The sequence below is a fragment of the Rhyacophila brunnea genome, unplaced genomic scaffold (assembly GCF_057557595.1).
Source record: "Rhyacophila brunnea isolate RB1 unplaced genomic scaffold, BYU_Rbru_1.0 scaffold_9, whole genome shotgun sequence".
Taxonomy (NCBI): Eukaryota; Metazoa; Arthropoda; class Insecta; order Trichoptera; family Rhyacophilidae; genus Rhyacophila; species Rhyacophila brunnea.
Window position 1 is genome coordinate 15,110,629 of NW_028233361.1, and position 24,837 is coordinate 15,135,465.

The 24,837-nt window shown below is 33.0% G+C and overlaps 1 protein-coding gene and 1 long non-coding RNA gene across 3 annotated transcripts in view; both read right to left on the reverse strand.

The window, feature by feature from the left end:
- Positions 1 to 6,485: 6,485 nt before the first annotated feature.
- On the reverse strand, positions 6,486 to 9,089 carry LOC147063323 (BTB/POZ domain-containing protein 6-like). The gene is made up of 2 exons (XM_085959380.1): positions 8,585 to 9,089; positions 6,486 to 7,838 (listed from the first exon to the last, which is right to left on the reverse strand). Exons 1-2 carry the CDS (start codon positions 8,842 to 8,844, stop codon positions 6,926 to 6,928), a joined length of 1,173 nt encoding a protein of 390 aa, XP_085815506.1. The 5' UTR covers positions 8,845 to 9,089; the 3' UTR covers positions 6,486 to 6,925.
- A 272-nt stretch (positions 9,090 to 9,361) lies between these two features.
- Positions 9,362 to 24,837, reverse strand: part of LOC147063324 (uncharacterized) — a 60,556-nt gene continuing 45,080 nt past the window's right edge. The window contains exon 3 of one of the 2 annotated variants that reach the window (XR_015072051.1): positions 9,362 to 9,553. This is a non-coding gene — a long non-coding RNA (uncharacterized LOC147063324). The remainder of the gene's footprint in view (positions 9,554 to 24,837) is intronic. The other variant, XR_015072052.1, reaches the window with a different exon arrangement.

Sequence of the window (24,837 nt, forward strand, 5' to 3'; positions counted from 1 at the left end):
TTTTTATCAAATGGCCTACTTGGTTCTAATGGTTAACTTAATTTTTCCACTAGACGGAGCGCGGTAATCGCGGAGATTTCGTGAACCATTTTGAGGCAACTAAAGATGCATTCGTGTGTATGTATTTCAACCATTGAATATTATTATTAGTGTGGGTAATACTTTGGTTAGCACCTACGTGTTGCTTTAACAGAATTTATTTTTATGTGGAATACAAAAAGTTTATTTGCAGGCCGAAATTGAATAGATAAATAAATTACGAAGATCGCCTAAAAATCTTTACTTGCAAAACAACACAAAGTCTTATTATTGTTTGTAGAAATATGGGCGTACGATATGTCAAGTTTCTTATTAAATTTTATTAAAAAATGTAAATTAGTGTAATTATTTTAATAATAATTCGCAAACTGGATGGCATTTTTTTCAGAAGATTACGGTAGTTTTGAGGATTCTACGAAGCGGAGCTGCACTCCGGTGGGTTCCGGTGCATTTCGAGCACTGCTTATATACATACGTATATTCACAGTACAAATTTGTGTTCCCTGCGTATACCTACATTACCTACATAATTTAAAACATTTACTATAATATAAAGTAGGAAATAAAAAAATATGTCAGTTAATAATGATTTTTTATTAAGTCTCACATAAAATAAATAGTTGGGTATAATAAATGAAGCACACTTAATGTTTATGATTAAGGGTACCTACATAAATTGATAATAATAATAGTTAGGGTTCAGAACATTATCAGTTCATCATAAATCGTTCATACAACGCCAATCAAAGTTTCAATGCAAGTGAATTTAATGGAAAAAATTATGAAAATAATTTAATTATAGCTAAGTGATGAATAAATTATATACAAATTAATATATGAATTGTAAAATGTCATACAAATTTAACTGACTTCCTATAGGTGATTATCCGTCTTATTTTAAAGAACAGTCTGTTATTTCAGTACTATGTTTTTTCTTGCAATCGATTTTTAACTAACTTCCCGACTAGCTACACATTTTAAACTTTCAGAATATATCAGAACACGATGCCAATGCATTCTTTTAATACTTTTAGCCATCTTTAGGTAGAATTGAATTCATTTTCAGTTAATTCTGTTTTGTATGAAAAGTTATTTTGGAAGAAATCCGTAATCCAATCCACTATTATTGGTCGCTAAGGAGGTGGTCCAAGCAACTAAATTATTAATATATACGCGCGTTACTATGGAAATCAAAATGACATTTCAGAATTCTATATTTGTTTGTTTGTTGCAAAATAGCAAACAAATGATTTGTTGACAATTGCCTTATTTGTCCTTAATTATTAATACATATAATTGTCAAGTTTATATGATTCAACAGAAAATTTAAAAACGTGGTAGGTATATAAAAAGTTCTTTTTATCTTGTAATTATTTATTCATTGAAAAGTATTATATATTGTACCGGAAAATTCCTTACATCTGATTCTAATATAGAAACTTTTCTCTGTCAAGAAAATTAATTGACGAGAAAATATAAAAAGGGCCTTTAATAATATTGACGCAATATGTTTTCAAGAAATTTCAAGATATTTGTAATGTCAGTGTATAAATTAACAAAAATGTTTTCGAAAATTCTCAACAGGTTGTATTATATTTAAAAATATCTATATATCCGAACCCTAATAGATAATAATTATTACTAATGCGGTAACATACTATTATGGCAAAACATAACTTTATCACAATGCAAATATAATAATAAAACAATCTTTAAGGATCATGTTTATACCTATACCTATTATTAATAATAATAATAGGCAGGCAGGTAAAGGTAACATAACATCATTGGTTTAATTCTATGAGATATTTTGGTTAGACCAAATAATTAACACGAACGACTAGTATGAATAATAATTCAATATTCTATAATAACATAGTAGTGCCTAGAAAATAAACTTAATATTATAACATTGAAAATTCATTAAAAATTATATAAATAAGCTAAGTCTTTGTTAAGTATCAAATATTGATAGGTATTGTATAAAAAAAAACAATAATGAGTTTGGTATAGTGCTGTGAAATAAGTCGGATTTATATAATATAATATGCAAATGTTTAGTAATCAGTTGGTACATAAGTCAAGAAAAGTTTTACAATAATTCACCTTTTTGAGATTTTTAATAAAAATAATATTTCGCTAGATAAAGCACTCAACTGTTCTAATAAATAAAATTGTTGAAGTTATATAACATATTCATTCAATATTCAAAGTAACGCATTGGCCCTTTCCACATTCGGACACGGCATCGCAATACCGTGTCTGGAAATGTGTACGTATGCAGTTCGCCGTATCACACTTCACCGTGAAATGTTGTATCGGAAATATATGGTCGTATATTAAAGACCGTCAAACCTTTTTGGGTCGTATAGTACTAAGATAAAATTCATGTCTAAATAAAACACGATTCTTGTCGGTTACAGGAATCCAGCGACAACAAATTTTGAAAATAGCCGATACACTGGATTTTTTGTTAGGTTAGGTTGGTATTGTTGTTTTAATTTAATAAAACGCATTTTTTTGTATTACTTATTCCACTTTTAATCAATATATTAGGACCGGTTTCGTCCGCCTCAGAGGGACATTTTCAACTGAATACATTTTTTTTAAAACAATTTGCGTTTTATTAAATTAAAGCAACAATACCTACAATGCAGTTCCACCATGAATTGACAGTTAACAAAATAAAAGAGGTTAGGTTGGGTAAAATTGGAACATTATTGTCTGCAATGCTCCATGAACAACGCGTATTTTTTCATCTCGGTGCTATAGAGATGAGCGTATAGTATACGGTCATCTATTTCCGATAAGAAAGCTCTCTGTGAACTGTGCTTCGGTGAAATTTAATGTAATAGGTACGTACAATTTACATGCAACCTCGCAATAATATATGCGTAGTTTGCGCTTGTCTGGCAAAATGGCCGTTTTTCGGTGCACGTAAATCCATCACCCATCGACATCTTTTCAACATCACGTCTGTATTGCTAACCGAATGTATAATAGTATATTATTACACTATAATTTTACGTCAAATAAGCCAAACATACTATAATTTTGGAGAATTCAAAACAAATTTGTTCTGTGTAGTTTAAAATATGACAACACTGCTTCCGGTGAAAAATATTTAACGCACAATTTGTAGACAGTTGACGCGATACGTAACACGCTTTCCACCTAAAGCTCGCGCAAATGTACTCGTGTTAAAACCAGAATTTTAAAAATTGAAGTGAAGTGGAAGATGAAGACGTGGTCACAGACATAGCTAATCACTGGGTTATAATTCATAAGAGCTGGTTGTATGATTTGAATTGATAAGAATGATTTAAATATTACAAATTTTACTAGAATGAATTGAGAATAATGAATCTGAAAATATTGATTGAAAAATAACTGTTTTTCATCCAGCCAACAGGATTTCAATTGGAGATCCTTGTCTTGACGCTAAGCGGGTAATATACAGTTATGTCAATCGCATATTATATTGAAAATTGCTATTTTTAAAACAGATATAAGAGTATATTTTTCCGTTATAAAAATATTTTCTTAGTAGGTAGGTAATATATAATTACTATTGTGCTTGGAATATATTATAGCCTAATGCGTATTTATAAAACATTGAAAATGGTTAGTGAAAGTGTTTATCATTTGTCAGGTTAACAATTAACATTTCGGCTAGTCTAGATAAAGGAATCAAAATTACGTAATATCTGATAGAAAAAAGGGTAAAAACTAAACAAAATAACATAAAACGAATGAGTGTTTTACTGTATTGTTATTGTTTTATGTACCTATGCATAGTATGCAGGCGCGCACACAAGATAGGGGGGAGAAACGGAAAAATAAAAATTAGGTAGTAAAAAGTAGGTACCATGGAATATTACTTCTTCGTCAGGACATCATGACTGACGATTACGCAAGACTCGCGGCACTCATAAATTGGTGCAACTATCTGAGCCATCCAAAACAGTGCGTACGACACAAACGGACACTAACGATACTAATAATTATGACCATTAAGCCACGCGCAATCTATTTATCAATTATGGATGCGACAGCTCGTAATAACTCGCAGGTGAAAACACTTAGTTAAGTATATCTCCAGACCAGGTAGTTATTGTTTCAATCTAGTGCGGAGTGTCTGGGTATGGAGAATGGACATAGAAAAGTGAGGTATTCCGCGGTTGAAGCGACTAGAATCTAATAGAAGATGTGGAAGTCAGTGGCAGTCCCGTTTGAATTTGTTAACCCGTCCCTTCTAGTCGTTTTAAAAATCAATAAAAATAAACATTTTTTCTGTGCGCCTCTGGTGGTATTCCAATAGGGAATGTGAAAATGAAAATTTTAATAGGATCTTAACTTTAAAATTAAAACCGTAAGTAATTAACCTTACGTGTGTGTGAAAACATAGTTGCATATATTTATAAATGCATCCTTTATCTAGACTTTAGAGTACCGAATGGTTATAATTATAGGTATAATATCTACATCAAACATGACAGTTCAAATATGCATACAACATGTATTAATTTATGCACTAAGTACTTACGCCTAATGAACATTCTACATTTTTCTTGACAAAATGTATCACACATATTTTTTTGTGCGACTGATTTTATGATTCAAGCCTTTATTATTTTTACAATGAACTATCAGTCCATTTTATATATTAATGACTCATTTACATTAATTAACAACCTAACAACGATTATAATTGAATGCCTATTTTTTTACTACAGGGTATAGTCATGTATACTTAATCATATAATCAGTGATTTCCACAGTTATAAATATTTTTTAATTTTTTTTGTTAACTTAATAATTTAAATAATGATTAGCAGATTACAACGTATGTAGGTATAACGATAAAAATGTGTGTTCAAATGGTTTGAATTGAAAATATTTCGATAAATAACTTGAGGGGAAATATTATTTAAACATAATAATGTAAACAGACGAAACAATCGTTGATAATGAGTACAGGCGATTAAATTTCGACAAAAAGATTATTTTTATATTATACCTAATCGAATTTTATATGTTTTGATTAAACCTGATTACGATATTAAAAATCAAAGATAAAAGAAAACATAAAATATATTCTACATATTATATTCTTTTTAACACTACAACAGGCCATGCTGTCCAATGAGAGTAGGTAGTGTAGTTAGTAATTGAAGTGAAACAATTATAAACACCTAGGCTAAGAAAATCACATAAATGTACTGTGACCTCACCGGGTCGAACCCGGAGCCGTCGGATTAAAGGATATCGTACTGGGCTCAGAGGGAAATATGAGTAACACTAATCCAGGGACCTTCATACATAATAATATTATACCCGAGAAATCACTGATTATACTGCAAAGCAATATTATTTTGTTATATTCACAATAAAATTCATTATATTATTAATACATAATATATGGAGATAAACGTTAAAATATTCTTTAAAATATTGTCAGTAAGTCCTACATGCTTTTTATGTGCCATCCATGTCTAAATTAAAAAGCGTAACTCCTTAGACTATAGATACATCGTAACTCACATCGTTGTGAAATTGAATGGGTAGGTACGGGATTTGTTCGCTATTGTGGATTTAAAAGACAGCCTTTGTAGCTGGTTTAGACCAATAACATTATGTACATATTTTTGGAAGGTTTGAAATTAAAATAAATATCAATGAAACTATGTGATTACAATATCACTGACGATTACAAGAAAATAAGATTTTTGAAACCAGTTTTTTTTTAAATAAGCTGTTTTTTTGAACTTTGCTTTCACGTGAAAGATTGAAGAATAATTTACAATTATTATCAAATAAAATTTTGTGTATGGAATTTGGTCATCGCTTATATTATAAGGGAAAAAATGTCAGCATTGAAGTTAATGTCCCCACTAAACCACACCGCCCCGCACTACACCCGGTTTTAATCGGGCGTATCACGGGATCCTATGTTAGAATGTGAACCATTTTTTTATGACTAGGAATGTCTCAGGACCTAAGAGTGGGGTCGTCATGCACTCAAATGTGCTTTGACTGAGTTTATGTGGGAGAAATGACCACGTAGAGGCAATATTTAAAAATTGTAGTATGTAACAAAATCTAATACAAGTGAAGAGATCTTCATCTTGGCAGTATGACGCCGCAAATTTTCTAAATGCCACACAATTAGCATTTGTGGCGACCAGGTTGGATAGTCCGAACAGCTGGTTGAACAAACTTAAAACAAAAAGGCCAGGATGTTGATTTACAAGCAAATTTGGCGTACTAGGTTGTAAACTATTTTCGGTAGGTATCGGAAAACAATAGATTTACCGCCTTACATCAAATGAATATTTTTTTCAAGCTAGATGCTATTAAAAACATACTAAATCTGGCAAGATAAACGCCGATTTGGGTCTGTAAGATCTATAATAAAGTGTTTTTTTTTTATCATTTTTGATAATTATGGAGTAAGTAATAACAATCAAAAGTGTTTATAGCTAGTAAGTCTTAAAGTATATAATATACTAATACAATACATATTATATAGGTGCCAACGACCGGTTTCCGATTTTTGATAACTACAATTTGATTAAATAATTAATCTAATAAATTCAACACAGTGCAAAAAGTTTTAATAAATTAACCGTTTAACGTCTTCGCGACAAAATAGCTCTCGGAGACAATAAATTTAATTTTGAATAATTTTCTGAAAAGCCAATTTGATTGAAAAGTTAAGCGCGAAAGCTCTTGTCATACATATATCAGAATTCAATAATTCGATAATTTGGAACGGAATAAAAGTGCACACTTAAATATTATGACTATCAACTTTCTAATATTTTTTTAAATATTTGGGCATAGTTATATTTATTTACATTTATAATATATTATTAATACGAATTTAATCAAAGACACAAAGAAGTGCTCGCACTAAACCGTTTCCAAAACAAGCACAACTGCAACCACCAGAGTTTACGTCAGACTCTGCCTCAATTTTTTTTCCTTTCTTAGATTCTTTCTTCTTTTTAGTTTTCTTCTTTTTTGATTTTCCATCAGAAACTGCTCCACTGTCGACCTCAACTGGTTCCTTCGAAATTGATCTTTCACTCAGATGTACTGGCTTAATTTGAGAATTACCCACACGAGAAGTTCCAAATCTGTCTAGCATTTCCTGTTGCTTATATGTAAGTTGAAAATTTTGATTGCCTCTCATATGGTTGATGATTAAATTGCATTCGTCCAGTTTTAATAACTCGCTAGCCTGTGGTCCTGTTGTAAATTCTTGTTCTGTCATTAATAAGTATCGTACAGAATAACTAAGAGCTCCCAAAACCTGGCGTCGATTTTCTGAAGTAAGTACTTTCTGTCGCTTTTTACATTCACTGTTGCACCATTTACTCAAAGCAAGAAATAGTTTCATTTCGCAGTTGACTTTTAAGCTGTCTCTTGGTGCAATTATCGCCACGTCTTCGTATCCTAATTCTTCTATGATCTCTTGTTCCAGGACTTCATCGGCGTTTTCGTCGATGAATAGTAGGCAATTGTGCATTAGGGAGTCGCAGAATTCCGTCATGGGGGTCGACGTGATAGAGTTGAGGGTGGGGGCGCACGGCGCTGTTCCCGGTGGCGGTACGTGAGAGCAGAAGAGGCGTAGGTCCTGGAAGACCTCCAGCACGGTGGAGGGGGTGAGGTGTAAGTCTAAGTAGGACACGCACTCCTTCACCAGCCCAGGACAGATGTACTTGTGCGCCACATCCAGGGTCGCACGAGCTGTGGCCACGGATTTAAATTCTACTCGTTGCCCGTACAAATACCTGGAAAAAAATATAAAACTTAAAATATCAGATATTATTTTTAGTTTAAAAGTGAGATTATAGTGAAAACAATACGTATGTACGTATGCAGGTACTTAATTTACTTTTGAGAACATCATTTTTGTCTTATGAATATTTTTTAAACAAAGAGTTGGCAGTGGGCCGAGGGAAGTGGCGCGAACTTGTGCTTGGCCTATGCCCCAATGCTGGGATATGACAGTGAAAGGGGAGAGAGAGTTTAGAATATATATTTTTTTAAATTCTAAATTTGAATCATTTATATTGACAGCTCGTCAGATGAATGCAAAACTCTAACTCACATTTGATTTTTTTAGAAGAAGGGTCTTTGAAACAACCTACTTCTATTATTTATTATTTATATAAATAAATGTATACAATATATATCAGAAGTTAGTAGATTTGCTGAAAAAAATGATAATATAAAAGAAATAAATAATAATAATATAAGTAATAAATAACTTAAGAAGGCTGTTTCAAAAATTACTTCTGTAAAATATTTCAAATGCGAGTTAAAATAGTTCTTCATTAAACTGACGAGCAGTTTCAGGCTTAAAAACCATCTTCAAAGATAACTGATATTTGAGATTCAGACGTCAAGAAGACAGTCACAGTAGAGCGAGAGAGTAGAATTTTGTTAATATCTAATTTTCTTCTCGTCCACAACAGTGGCGTAGCACCTATTCATATATGTATTAATACACAAACATAAATAATTAATTACCTACCTCAATAACTGCTCGAATGCCCTTTTGTCAACGTCCTTGATGTATATGACATCCTCACTATGCGCAATTGGCCCATACAGCATAGCATAGAAGACTTGGTTAGCCGAGGCCAGGACAGACCTGTGCCCGGGAAACCGCCATGTATCGCACCCCAATCCAGCCACGAATGTAACATCACTATTCTGCTCACTCTCGTACAGCGTCTCTTGATCCTCGGATAGGGGCGTACTGACGATTGCCATCGCCGTATCTTTGCACATTGATCAGCCCCAAAAGCTTTATCACGAATCGAATGGTGCAGAGGTGATCTGCACAGCTTTGGAAGCTTCAGTCGAGGAGCTTTCACGTACCGTTGATAATACCGATTTTCATCCCAGCTCTGATCAAAGATTTTATTGATTCAGCCTAATAAATTACTAAAGAAAGAGTTTCTCTCAATGCACTCACATTTTTTTAACAATCAACACAATTTAAATTCTACTATTTTTTTGAACTAAGTAATTATATAATATTTAAATTATTTATCTAAAAGACAATATTTTGTTTAAAACAATGTAATTTAAATAAAATTATTTCGTTATGCGTATTATTTATAATAAAATAAAATTATTAAAAACTTTTGTAAATAAAGTAGATTTAAAAAAAGGCAGTAGGTAACTATTTTATAGTCGATTAATTTAGGATTTGGTAAAAGTAAGATCGATTTTTAGCCAATTACGGCATTATTCACTTTTTCACATTTTAAATATGAAAGTTTATGAAAAATTAAGGATTTATATATTTATAAATTAGTTATTTTTTTTTATGTTTGTTCCATAGTTTAATTTTGATTAAGATAAGTTGTATTTGAAAAATATTTGAAATATTGGCTACAACAGGTTTATTTAGAGATTGGTTATCCGTTGATGCGTTGTATTTTGCCGGATTCCAGTGTTTCCAGTATTCTGGCGCCTTGCCCAATCTCGACAGCTGAAAACAAAAAAGAAACAAATATTCAGTAAATGGCAAGATGGCGCGTGTTGAAGTATTTAACATTCCTAATTTTCCGACAAATTTGAAGTCAGGTGCATAAACTTTTCACCAGATTGAAAATGAATCTTTAGTGTTGTAAATCCCAACCATTTTTTTAAACAAACGATCCACCGTTGACATATTCTGTAAAATCTGATGGAACCTATACATATATGGTAACAGGACAAGACCCACCCGTCATCAGCCCCATATTTAAAATACCCTTTACTTTTAAAAACCTACAATTTTCATAGACACAACAAAAAAATATTTGACAAAATAAAATATATTTTAAAATGAATTAGACTTTTTTAAAACAAAATCTTTACTTGACACCAAGGTATTGAGCCGGAACAAGGGTTATGTTTTGATTCGAGTAAATGTGAAAATTTTAAATGGGCTACGTTTAAAAACGTCATAACTTATATATTCCATCTGGTATCTCTGATCAGCTGATACAGTACAGTTACACTATTACCCCCTTTTAATCTTAGCAACATTTGCTCTTAGCTAAACAATAGTGGCGAAGGGTGGAGGTAGACTGTGGAGATTCGACATACCTATTATAGAGCAGTAGCGAGAGATGGAGGTAAAGTACCTATTAAGATTCGACATAAATAATGCAAACCAAACATTGTCAGTCGTATTTATTTGTTTTAATTGAACTAAGAATACAATTAGGAGATAGTGCTGGTTATTTTTAAAAATCAAGATCAACCAATCATAAATAGTGTACGTGCACGACGTACACTAAACTTTGGCAGTACATAATACATATTTGTTGTCACTGAACCAGTGACGTCCCTAGACAAAATGCCGCCCCTAGGCAGTGCCAAAATGCCGCCACATTTTTTTATACAGTACTTTTTATCATTCTGTCATGACTCCAATATCTAAGAATTGTGTTGTATGGATACATAACTAACAAGATATAGGTATCTACCTATACTACTAAATCTAACTTAAATGCCATATCTGCTTCAATAGACAATATTGCGAGTCTACGGTTTCAGATATGTACATTTAAAAATACACCTGACAACTTCCATAACTCGCGAGTGACTGTGAAGAACGTGACGTTCAAGGACAACGGAAGTAAACTAGACATTGCGAACCTGACAAAAAAATAAAGTCCTGTTGAAAATTATATAGTACTTACCTAATTAATTAATTGTTTCCAACCAGTGAGCTGATTTTTTTAATGGGAAGATATTTCCGTTATTACTAATTTTAGGTAGCTTTCTATATATACCTAATGATTCTCCTCGATTTGCCGCCCTTTGAGTAACTGCCGCCCTCAAGCGACGCTCAATCTGCCTACCCCCACGGGACGTCACTGCACTGAACTAAGACTATAAATTGCATAATATAGTGTTGGTTAGTTTTTTTTAAAATCAATTAAATCCTGCCTAACCAAACCACAATAGTTTAGGTAGGTATGCTATGGGCGATTCGACAAAACTAGTGCACACTTTTTCAGCAGTCATACTTATTTATTTTCGTTGAATTAAGAATATATGAATACATATTATTACAGATGGTGCTTGTAAATTTTTAAAATTTATAAATTTCATTAAGCCCTGCCCAACCAAACCATAATCGATAAAAAAACATTACTAATTATTCTATCTATAAAATATCTAAAATTATGTAAAGTTTAATGGCATAATTTTCTATTATCTACTATGGTTTAGATTATGCAGGGTTTAATTGAATTTTAAGAAGTAATTAAACACTATCTACACATTGTACTTGTAGTCTTGTTCAGGCCTTGATATACAGCTATTTTTTATTATTAAAATAATGCTATGGTTCAGTCGTAAGTGTGTCCGCTGCTAATCATTATTTAAATTAATTAATTATAAACAAATAAAAATATTGTTTATTAATAAAAATGATTCACTCGTGTGTTTTGGTGAAAGTATTTATTATGTCAAGTGTGTTTGATTTTATCACAGCTTATCATAAACCACATTTCTAAGGTCACGTTTTATGTCATTCATGTTATCAAAATTAGCAACGAATCAATTATTAACAATGGTAAGAAACTTGTGTAACTCTACAACAAAATACTACTAAGATCTATCCCGTTCATTCATTAAAACTGGGTCGAATAACAGATTCCTAGACTGTTAAGATACAGTCATACGTATTTGTTGTCATTGAAATTAGACTACAAATTATTGCAGATAGTGCTTATTAGTTTTTAAATTTCAATTAAACCCTGCCTAACCAAACCACCATTATGGAGGTAAGCTGTGGAGATCCAACAAAAATAGTCTTATTTTTTCTAGTCATACTTATTTGTTTTCGCTGAATTAAGAACACATATTACAGATATGGTGTTGGTTAGTGTTTTAAAATTCATTAAACTCTGCCTAACCGAACCATAATCGATAAAAAAATATTCTTCTATCTATTAAATATCTAAAATTATTATACTCGTATGATTTAATTTATTTTAATAGCATAATTTTAGATATTTTGTAGATAGAAGAATATTTTTTAGGCAGTGTTAAAAAATACTAACCAACACTATTTGGACTTTGTAGTCTTAGTTCAGTGAAAATAAATACGCATGAGTGACAAAGTTTAGTGTACACATTTATGTCTGATCTTAACAGCCTAGCTCTACCCTTCGTTACTAATATAATATATTATATTATATAAATGTAATTATTCCACTATAATGTGGTGCGTCAAACAATAATGTTGTACGGCGCGGCGGTGTCTTGAATTAATATTATAATTATCCAGTGATTTTGCCGGCAAAATAGAACCGAATATAGTAATATCTCCTGATTTAGGCAGAGTTGATTATTATAACAAGGTCTAATACTACGTTCCATTGACTATGCAGAGCTACTTAGTTGTTTGATTAGCGAGTAGATTGTCTTCTTATCACAATACATACATTGTGTAAATTGGTTTTGAATCTACTTCTGTTTGCGGATTGACTTAATCTGTAATGGGAAAAGATGTATTTTTCCCAACAGAACCGTTCCTAAAACTATCGCGGCCCATCGCATCATTCCAGCAGCAGACGGTTGACTAGCTGTAAGTCCATCATAGAGCGCCGTCCGTATTTTGAGAAGTAGGCGGAATAAATTGGAGACATATTGGGTGGCTATCCATAGAATGAATTTTTATTTTTGCTTAGATAGAACTTTCGAAAGGTTAAACTGTCAAACCGAGACGTTGCGGACGTAATAATCTCTTCACATAGTTTTGTATGTCAGTATTGTTTTAGCTTTGTTTTGTATAGGTACCTACTTAATAAATTTATTAACTAGAATCATTCTTTTTTGTTAGTTCATCGTGCTTCTCTCTCCCACGAGCACTTTTTTATAAGAAACTCAGTAAAATCAGTCAAATCATACTTAAATGTGTGGTGACCTCAGTCTTGGGTATCTTCTCCTGATACATTCCCAAGCGTCAAAAACCACTGATGCTTCACACGATCAATATCGAGTGTGGTCTATGTTTGTGTTGTCAAACCAAGCTGTGATCTGTATAGTCTGGAAAATCATCATGAACAGAGCAACGCTTGAACAACGCTACCAGATTATCCAAATTTACCTTGAAAATCAGTCGTCGAACTGTCATAATATTATATTGTAATATTGCGTCCAGCTTATGAAGCTCATTTTTGTCTTAACTGGTTTGTTAATAAATAAATTTGCTCTCCTCTCGTTGGAACTTAAACATTGGACAATTGAAATCATAATTTACGTGTGCAAATTTAAATTCTCACCAAGTATTAAATATATATTTTAAAAGCACCTATACATAGTTCACGAACGTCTATTTATTACCACGTTTTTATTAGCTCGTATTTTTGTTTGTCCAGTACAATATTTTTCTTGTTTGTCCAATTCAAATCTGGCAATCGATTGATTTTTAACTAACTTCCCGACTAGCTAGACATTTGAAACTTTTAGAATATATCAGAACACGATGACAATGCATTCTTTTAATACTTTTAGTCATCTTTAAGCAGAATTGAATTCATTTTCAATTAATTCTGTTTTGTATGGAAAGTTATTTCGGAAAAAAATCGTAAAAAGTAAAACACTATTATTGGTTGCTAATGGGGTCCTAGCAACTAAATTATTAATATATACGTGCGTTACTATGGAAATCAATATGAAATTTCAAAATGACATTTCAGTATTCTATATTTATTCAGTACTTCTATCAAGTACAAAAAAAGTAATTATTAATACATAGAATTGTCAAGTTTATATGATTCAACATAAAATTTAAAAACGTGGTATATAAAAAGTTCATTTTATCTTGTAATTATTTTTGAATTTCATTCGATTGCGTAGCGCCCAGTTGTCCCGTCGCTGAATCGTCGTAGACCCACGATATCTCATCAGTTTTGCCAGGCAATGTAAGACGAGAAGCTTTTGGAATATAATATAATGATTGATTCCTTTTAAATATCTTGTTAAATCTGAGATATTCTTATTATTTTATTCTTTTCATAATATAAATTTGCGATTTCAAAAAAGTCACTATTATCCATATTGTATTATTATGTCATTAAATTAAAAATATTATTAAACTGACCCTGCCTGCTAACTAAATGAGAACGACATAACAACGATCTATTTTCATTGTTTGCAATACAGTTAACACAGATTCCGATTATGAATTGTATACTTACTTACTAACAGATAATGGTGTTACAGATAGATTTTTTTATTATTGTGTAAACACTGATGACTTCGATACACCATATACACAAACAGAGCGATGTGTCAGTATTTTTTTACCGATATATTCATATAATATTATGACGTAGTGTAGGTACACTGTTTCTACAAAGATGCTAAAAAAAGATTTATCTACGCACTGCAGTGGCATGGAAGGACGCTTGGGAAATGGCGTCATACTGTACTTAACACTGTTAGTTAGTAAATGTATTTTTTTTATGATGTACGATCCTAATATGATGATATGGGCTTCGATTTGCCTAGATTTCGTTTTTACGAGAAATTGATGTTAGCCACTTGCTCAACCTATTAGGTCCATACTCTAACTCATGTACAAATTGAAAAACAATATGTGTAGCCAGTAGCGCACCCAGGGGGGGGGGGGCAGGGGGCCTTGGCCCCCCCCAAAATATGAAAATCATCAGAATGATTTTACATATTGAAATCGAAAGCCAATAAACTATACCTTGGGCTTAGACAAACAACACTGCAAAAAATGTTTTGTAATTCTCCAGCACCCTTTTTAGTAATATTTCTTAGATTTTAATTTCTAATACAAAAATTTTGAAACACTAATATCAGGTTTTTTTAGAAACCCGCTCCCTAATGAAATTCTCGGTGTCCACCCGAATTCCGGAGTGGTATATGTCATGGCTGGGGAGGGTTGACAGGTCTAGCCTGGGGGCCCGGGCTGTGGGGGGCCCGGCGTGTCGGGTTGACCAGATAAGTGAGATAAACACATATCATAAATTAGCTTTAATAGTAAAAAATGTCGCCTGCGGCGCTAATATACTTCATGACTATGAACATTTTAATTTACATAAATATCCAATATATTTTCTGATTATTATGTGTTGACAGCTCCATTATTAAAGTAGATGACGTACTGAAAATCGCCAATAATTCACTGTATAAGTACCCTCAATTTGAACTAAAACACAATTTGAAAAACGTTAATGTAGTGTTTCACACTGCCTTTAATCTAAGCGGTGGATAGGGGGCCCGTCAAATACCCTAGCCCAGTGGTCGGCAAACTCATTAGTCAATAGAGCCAAATATCAACAGTACAACGATTGACATTTCTTTTGAGAGCCAAATTTCTTAAACTTAAATTATATACGTAGGTAGTTTAGTTAAAGTCCTAATTAAATTATAGGTAGGTACACTGAATAAAACTGAATATCATACGTAATAATGATCTTATTTATTAATAAAAATTAAATTGTAAGTAAGGTATCCATACAATTGAATCATGACAATGACTGACAATTTCAATATGAATAATGGCCTTGCATCTCCTTGTAAAGTTTGGGTAAGTCAGGTTCGTATGTTGTTGATTTAATTTTAAGCACGATTCCAGGTTCTCATCAATAAATCGATTTCTCAATTTACTCTTGATTTCCTCTCTTGGAAATCTTTTTACTAACCACAAAACTTGCAATATTAACATTGTTGAAAGATTTTATTCAGTACCTAATTAAATACAGAACTTTATTTTTCTTGACTCTTCTCCTCAGCTGCTTTCTTCCTTGCATCATCGACAGAATATTTAGCGCAAAATTACTAGTTTTTAGTTGTAGTATCTCTCTAAATTTGAATGCGTCAATTTTTCCCTACACATAAATACAGGTCGGGAAGCCATTTAAGTTTTGAATAAACGCGAAGTCTCGGTCTACTCAACATTACATTTATGGTTATCCTCTTCCATTTTCTTTGACAGAGAGCATCTGTGGCAGAGCCGCACTCAAAGGGCCAAAGAGTCGCAGTTTGCCGACCACTGCCTTAGCCTGAGGGCCCGTTTCAGGATGTGGGGGCCATGGTGTAGGTACACCGAGTGCAATAGACAAAAGACCGATAAACGAGATATAAGGCTGTGTTGTATTGAGTAGGTTGTGTATAATTTAAAGGCAATAATACTTTTTTGTCCATTTTCAATTAATATGTTGGAACCTAAATATTAAAATACCAAAAATCTGCAACATTCTGCGAAAAGAACGACTACACCCACTACGGTGGTGGTGTAAATCAAAAGAACATTTTTTTCGGTGAAATTCGGAATAAATATTGTATTGTTGTTTTAATTTAATAAAACGTAATTTTTTTTTTAGTACTTATTCTACTTTTATTAAATAGATTAGGACCGGTTTCGTCCGCCTCAGAGGGACATTTTCAACTAGTTGAAAATGTCCCTATGTATATCGCCATGTATTGTGAAAATATGTAAAAATATTTATATGAAGAAGAAAAAGAGCCTATGGGACTAATTTACATTCTACTTCTTGGGCCCCCCCCAATAATAATTCCTGGGTGCGCCACTGTGTGTAGCTGGGTACTTGCCAGACCCAGGATTCGAATGTGGGCGAATTCTTATTGATTGCATACTTGTTCTATTATTAATTGTTTTTTTTTTTTTTTTTTTTTTAAAGAAAATTGTTTTTAGTGACTCTAATTTCGTATTTTACATCTCCAGACTCGGTGTTGGGCTTAGGGAAGTGTAAGCCCGAGACACTGACTGATTTTGAGCTACCTTCACTACTATGAACATAAACGTATTAGGCGGGTAGGTATTTAGTAAAATGATTATCAATGTCTCTCTTCCCTAGAAACACATACTGTACATAATTAAAAATAACAACTATTGAAGATGACCATGATAACACATTGGAGTGATCCGTGACGTCGGTTAATAATTAAAGTAATAACTACTTTGATTTCAAAAAATACAAAAGCCGATCGCCAATAGTAGCTCAATTTGGAAAGCGCTTCAGTGAGTATTAAAAGCCATCAGCTAAAATTTGTCACAATTAAGTTTGACTCATTTAGCATAGTGGTTCTATGTGCATGGGCGCGATACCCGAAAGATGCAGGTTCGATTCCTTCCTTAGTCTGAGTCTTGCTTTTTTCAAAAAGATTTTTTTTTTGGTTATAATATATTATTTTCTCAGAAGTGTTTTCAAAATTATGGATGTACAATAATTAGAATGTTTAATAACTAAGAATTTATAGTAAGTAGATAATATTATATATTATATCTGAAAATATAATAATTACATGACACGTTTGAACCGTTTCGAGGACCGTTTTAAAACTTCTGACGAATTGTTTACGTCATGTGCGACAAAGAAAGTCGTCACCGTGTCGACTCTATGTACAACGATTAGACTATAGGTCATTACTAGCACGTCGTATCTACTGAATATTGTCTATGATTGCCAGTAAAGTAGATGATGTAGTTGTTTCGCCAAGAAGTATTTATTACCTTAAAAAGACGCGTATTTTTCGCAATCTGATTGCAAAAATACAATCGAAGTATTAAAAAATCCTGGCAACATAACTTCTGCCGTTTTTAACAGTCAATGGCGGTTTATGGTATATTTTTCGTGAGGCGACCAAGATTCTCATCATCCGCAGTATCCGCGGAATACCGCACTTTGCCAGCTACATTCCCCATGTCCGGACACTCAGCACTGGGAGTCTAGCGATACACACCTGGCCTGCAGATCATAACTAATGGTGTTATCTAGGAGTTATTGCTGGTTGTCACATCCGAATGTGCCTGGCTTAAAGGCCATAATAATAATTAGTGTCCGTTTGTGTCGTCCGCGCTGTCTTGTCTTTGAGACATGCCGCATTAGAATATTAAAGCTAACATTGGATGCCCCTAATATGCACCAATTTTATGAGTAGGTTCCACGGGTCTTGCGTGTAAAAGAATGCCGAAAGGAGTGGGGCCAAGGCCTGAACAAAAACGATGCATGAGTGCGAGTGAGAAAGTATTCGGCACCCTTACAATCTCTGCGACACGCGCTAGAGTAAGATAAAAGGTCTACTAGCTACAAGCCAGTTTCCAAAAGTATCGCCATCAAATTGGGGCGAAACGCTTCACATAGCGTCGATAACTTGCGAGCTCGTGTTGCTAAAATTGATATTTTTTGTGTTAAACATAAAGTCAGTGGTAAATATTTTTGGTTAATTAAGTAGAAAAGATGGTTCTGTGTCTTGTCTTAAAATGTGGTAGCCGTACTGATAAGCAAGAAGATGGTTTACGTTTCATAAGTAAGTTGATACATGTTCGTGATAATTTATTTGTATTTTATTATATATTTTAATATCAGTGACCTAGTGTTTCTTTAAAATAACTTAAATTATGGATATCTTTATCTAATGGTTGCATTTTGACCGCTTAAAAATACTATATAACGTAAAAAAAATAGAAAATTATATTTTAATTCTGAGCGTCTAGTGCGAGCACTTTGGGCGAGCACTAGCGAAATGGTCTATGGTCTCGAACATTTGTAGACGAATGCGTTCGCTCGCTCACAAACCAAAGCAAGGCACGCGGCTTCATTTAGCAATGCAACGGGTGGCGTCTAGATGTATCTATAGTCTAAGAGTGGGGCCGATCCGTTCATAAGCTGTTTAACAGCCAATCAGGTTACGATCCTCAGTCATGAGGTCTTGACGAATTAGTATATTTTCGGGGGGCTTGGACCGGAAAACCCACCCTTTGTGTGCGCGTCTGCCTACATCGGATTGTAGAGCCAATTAAAAAGTCAGTGTCTGAATAAAAATCGTTTGAAATGTATTTTTGCCTTGTCTTACATGTTATGCGTGCATCATATCACGTAAAACCTTTAATTTATGTGCAAATTAGTAAATAGTTTAGTTTAAATTTTAAATAAATATCAATCAAATATTGTCACGTAAATAATTTTATATCTATTAAATGATTCATCACAGCAACGATCTTATAAGAATTTGTAAATAATTTACAATGCAAACCAAATCCAAGTAATGGTTCTCAAACTTTTAGGCATGCATCGATATTTATTTTGCTTAGAATATTTATTTTATTTCGACTCATTTTTGATCCTTGAATATTTTTAAAATATAAAATGTTTAGGTTGGCTGACTTATATTATTTTGTAGGTATATATTATATTCTAAAAGCATCCATAAATCATTACGTAGGTACCTAATTATTGTATTGTTATTGGGTACCTTCAATGATATATTATATTATTTCTAAGTTGACTACCAAATACATAAAGATAGTATTAAACATGAGGGGGTTCATTTACGACACCAAGTACGAATTGGGTGGTTCACAACAATTATGGATCAAGTCCAATTTTCATAAAATTCGTTTTTTTTTGTTTCAGTGACTAGATAAAACAGATTTCTATATTGTGTGTTAATATCACAATAATTGTAGCTGTACAATTTTCCGCATACATACTAGTATTGATAAGACATCAAATTGAATGTGAATCGTGTCCATTTTGACAGTTCCTTCAGCAGTATAAATTTGCTAACACGAATTTGATAATATTAATAAAGTCTGACTATACTTTATGTTTCGACTATTTTATTTTAATTGATCCATGTACTGTCAAAATATGGTAAGAATATACAGCGGAAAACATTCCTGAATTTTACAAAAGGAGTTTTAATTTTAGGTCCAAATATCTCAGGATTCATTTTGATGGACTTGATCCATAAATAATTTTGAACCGGCCAATTGTTAATCAAAAAATATCATCTAAGTATCTTCATTTCATGGTCATAAAGAAATATATATTAGACTAAATAGATTATGTGATTGTTTCATTTCTACTACAACACTACTGTTTTGCTACACTTCTGTCATTCGGCCTCGTAACATGTTGTAGTTCTAAAAAGAATATATTATTATTATTATTTTAAATCAATCTAAATGATGGAGTAGTCTCTGATATTGGATTTTTGACCATTGTATTGATCTGTTTACCAATAATTATGACATGATACAGAATACATATTATCAGTGATATTCTTCTTATCGTGCCATCGTTTAATGGAGGTCGCCGCTTGGCCATCATCAGGGAGATCTTTGAATTATTATCTGCTAGAGACCGACAGGATTATCTATTGCGCGGCAGCTACGCCGCGGAGCCTCACGTTAAACTTATCGGTCTCTACCCGAAACTGTTCGGTGAAACTGCAGTCGTATTAATCACAGAGGTTCTTAAGCCATGAAATGCGGTGTAGTAAGTACCCTGGCCATATTATGGGAGGGCATACATACATCATCCTTGTCATCCAAGGAAAGATCAACGGTAAGCGTAGCAGAGAATAGTGATATATGGAACTAAAAATCCTTTCACAAAAATACTCTTTATTGAAATTATCTCGAGGATTCTCGAGATCTTGAGAAATCAATAAGTAAACCAATATCGAGAATCAAAATATTCTTCAATTCAAGAATCGAAAATAGTCGAGAAATGATAAGACATTATTATTTGTCTATTGATATATATTTACCCTATAGTAGGATTTATATTTTCATTTTATAATGACCTCGCGAACCTAAGTTTAACAAGCACTCACGATTATACAAAAAATATAGTAGCCTTGTGATATATTATTTTTCATTGCTAACTACTGTATGTCTAACAATGTTGCGATTATATCGATAAACTGTGATAAAATTCGCATCACTCAGGCCCACCCAAAATGTATTGCGTTGTCGCTCGGAATGTGAAAAGTTAAATTTATCTCTTGTTCAAGTATTAAAACTCGGTCTACTGAGTAAAGAGACATTCTCACACGTTTTTTTATATTCTCTCTCTCTCTTTCTATCTCAATAAAAGCGTATATTTGGTGGCTTTGGAAGGGTTTAAAATAATTAAGAGGCGGTGAACCATGAATAACAGAAAAAATAAAGAAAACTGGAACATAGTAACCTAAATTAAAATTACTATTTAAAATACTACGATGTATGCATTATAGTAACCAGTAAATGTAAGTGGGTATTGTAAAATTGTACATAATTATACACTGCTTATAACGGAACAACTATTTTGTTTCAACTTTGTTAAACGTTGTCGCAAATCAGAGGACGGCGAATAATTCCATGACCTAAGCACGAATATTTCACTTGCAAAATTATTATCGGTACACTTGTTTTGAGCTATGAAAATCGATGTCGCCGCCGAATTTTAGGAGGAATTTAATACGACCGCGTTACAAACACTCGAGCTCATGAGCAGCCCTCGGTAAAGTAGTCACGAAGGGACGCTTCACGTGGCTGGGACACGACGTGTTCCGGATGCGGCTAGAGATTGCGACACACCGTACCTATCCTTTTTCACAACCTCAAGGCTTCTGTAGCCGTGTCCAATCCTCTCTCACCCTGCAGCGGTGCTACAAAAGCGATCTACGCGCTACATGTCTCACATGGCGGGAGGTGCGAGACGTGGAGATTATGTTAAAATGTTGTGTTTTAGGATTTTTAAAACACTGTTAAGTATATCAACATAATATTAATTATTAGAACCAGCGGCGATTTTCTTTGACGCAGATAATGCAATCATTTCGTCGGAAAAAAATAAAAGGGGGCCTCGATACAGCTCAAACCAGTCATGCAATAATCCAATTGTACCAAAATCTTCAAAAGATGCGTAAGTATTTCCCACACATTTGATATTACCCAAAGCATAACAAAATCCCTACAACTAACATCAAACCGCCCTATAACATAACCACTGAAACAAATACGTATTTGTACACAATAAAATAAATCGCTAATATTTTTCTCATTGATCATCCTTCAATAATTATTATTTTCAGTTAGGTACAGATGTGAATCTAGCTAGAGGTACCTACATTGTAATTTTAGCTAGGTACGTTGGTAGTTTAAACTTATGTTCATTATCATAGGGGCCTCAAAATCTGACTCGAGCTGTCCCTAAATCCGTCACTGATTAGAATTCTTTGAAGAAGTGCTGGGGCACTACTACATCACTGATTATAATGTCACTGCACTTCCATATTTTATTTTCTCTGTATGACGAAATTAAAATTGAAAAAAATAAACCCACATATTATTAATTATTATACGATTAGATGTTCTTCCGGTTTGCATTATTATCAATTTCTTCAATCAGTGACGTCCCTAGACAAAATGCCGCCCCTAGGCAGAGACTAAATGCCGCCCCATTGTTTTATACTTTCAGTATTCCAATATCTAAGAAATGTGTTTTATGGATACATTACTAACAAAATATATACTTACCACAAAAAAATATACAAAATTAAATTTATAAATATTTTTTTCCCCAAGTGTAAGGATTTTTTTGACGTTATTGGTAATACAATGGCTGCCATCTTCATACTCGGCAATATTTGTAATGATATTTTTAGCCTGAGATCTAAGAGGTTTAGCCATTATTAAATCGATAATCGACATAATGACGGAGCGACTCTTCGATAACGCAACTTTCGTGCGCACTAAAAGCCGAAAAGCAACCGAAGTAAACTAGATATAAACCTTTTATGCCAATTAATACATTTTGCTTCCAACCAGTGAGCTGAAATTTTTAATGGAAAGATATTCTCGTTATTACTAAGTACTTAAGTGAGTGACTGCCGCCCCCAAGCCCCCCCCAGTACCCCCACGGGACGTCACTGTCTTCAATCACTGTTTATAACGCATATAAAAAATGAATTCCCTACGTTGATTTTGATCGAAAATAAAATATGTGAATAGAATTAAAATGTGTCATTGGTAAACATTCTAAAATACTCTATTTTAAGTAAAACAATATTGCTTCAAAACATTTACGATTCACCTAATCGAATATTGGTTGGAAATCCTTGGAAAGTGAGTTACCTGGGGTAAAGACATAAATTATTACCACTATTGTAACGCTGATGAGGCACGATCGTACGATTTCAATTATTACCATTTTGAATTATTATAAACAACTTCATTGTGCACAATACTATTGGAGGATTTTTTTAAAAATTTGAAAGGCTATCTGTAAATTGACTTCTCGATCGAGCAATCTCTTTTGATAAAACCAAAAATACAATTATTTCAGATTAAGGGCAAGGATAAATTCGTTTTGTCAAAATTCGCCGAACCAATTTATTTAATTTACATATTATATAAATCGATTTTATTCATCTGGCTTCATTAATTTTTTTTTCGTCATAATATGATATATTAGAAATAACAATTCATATTGTGTTATTGATGCATAAAATAAATATACCTAACGGCTGTTTAACGATGACATCCACAGACCAGATTAATAAATATAATTCAGACAGGCTATATCTCAATACACTACATTTTGAAGCAGAGTTTTGAATGTGTGAGTGTCCCACGAAACTTAAACACACAATGTAGACGTGCAATGTTGTGTATTGCAACCTTCAAATACGCCAATATTGAATGAGCGTCAGTTCATAAACCGAGAGCAGTTGTCAAAACGAAGGACATGCTTATAATGACGTATTCTTGACACGTGTTTAAGTTAATCGCATATTTTTCCACACTCGAGATCAGTTGCTTATTACTCCACACCCGTTAGGTAATTTCAGTTCCTTCAATTCGTCGATATTCTCAAAGAAATCCACAATTCGCAGCTGTACTCTGTGTCGTTCATATTTAGGGCATTGTACTGCTATACGTACAACGTCTTCCAAAACATCACATTCACCGCAGAGCTGTGAATCGCTTTTTTCCATGAGGACATCAAATCTTTTACCCATTGTGTGTCCTGTTCTTAGCCTCAGTACCAGCTTAAGCTCATTTCTCTTCAAATGAGACTCTACAAACCAGAGCACCGAACGTGGGGATGGTAAAATGGACTTACTCCATTTCCCCTTTTCTAGGGATGCCCCATGGTGAAAATCTTTCCACATGCTTTGGCACATTTTCTTTATGGCCCCATTCCAGTCCAGGTGTTCTGGTACCCACTGATATGTCATCCCTGATTGGCCAGCTTCCTTTGCCAGATCATCCGCCCTTTCATTGCCGTCAATATTTTATTCTAATTAATAGAGAATAATCATAATCAACGTAGAAAAGAGTATTTCGTCGCGGGGTTTGTCTTTTAGTGTCTATGGGACCATTTAGGGATTGCAATACCGAATGAATATATCAATACCGGTATCTCGGTATTTATTATTGAATACCGGTATCAATACCGGTAATTAAATTAAATTACAGAAACTAAATATTAAGTATAGAAAAAAGAAGTAGGAAAGTACATATTAATCAATATAACTATTCAAATGTATTTAAATCACTATTTAATAGCAATCTAAAGTACCTACCAATATTTATTATGTTAACCTTTATTAATATGTATAGATTATAATATTTTAATACTGCTCATTTTTACAATTAATACTATGAGTCCCGGGTATAGGAAATCTCTCTCAAATTCAACGTTTGCAGTATGTACTATCAACGTTGGATCAATAGTTATAGAATAATTGGGAATACTTGCCAAGAATGTTTTCTATTTTGAAATGTTTTAATTCATCGCGACAATTTTATATATTTGAGGGATTTTGTTTTAATATTATTTAAGTTTTGTTGGTTTCAGTCAATATATTATTTGCGTTTTGGCAGCATAAAACTTATACACTAAATTGATATGACAGTAAGTGATGAAAAAATTACATTTAATTCATTTTCGAAAAACATAATCGTGTATGTTTTCTTAATACCGAAAAAACCGGTAT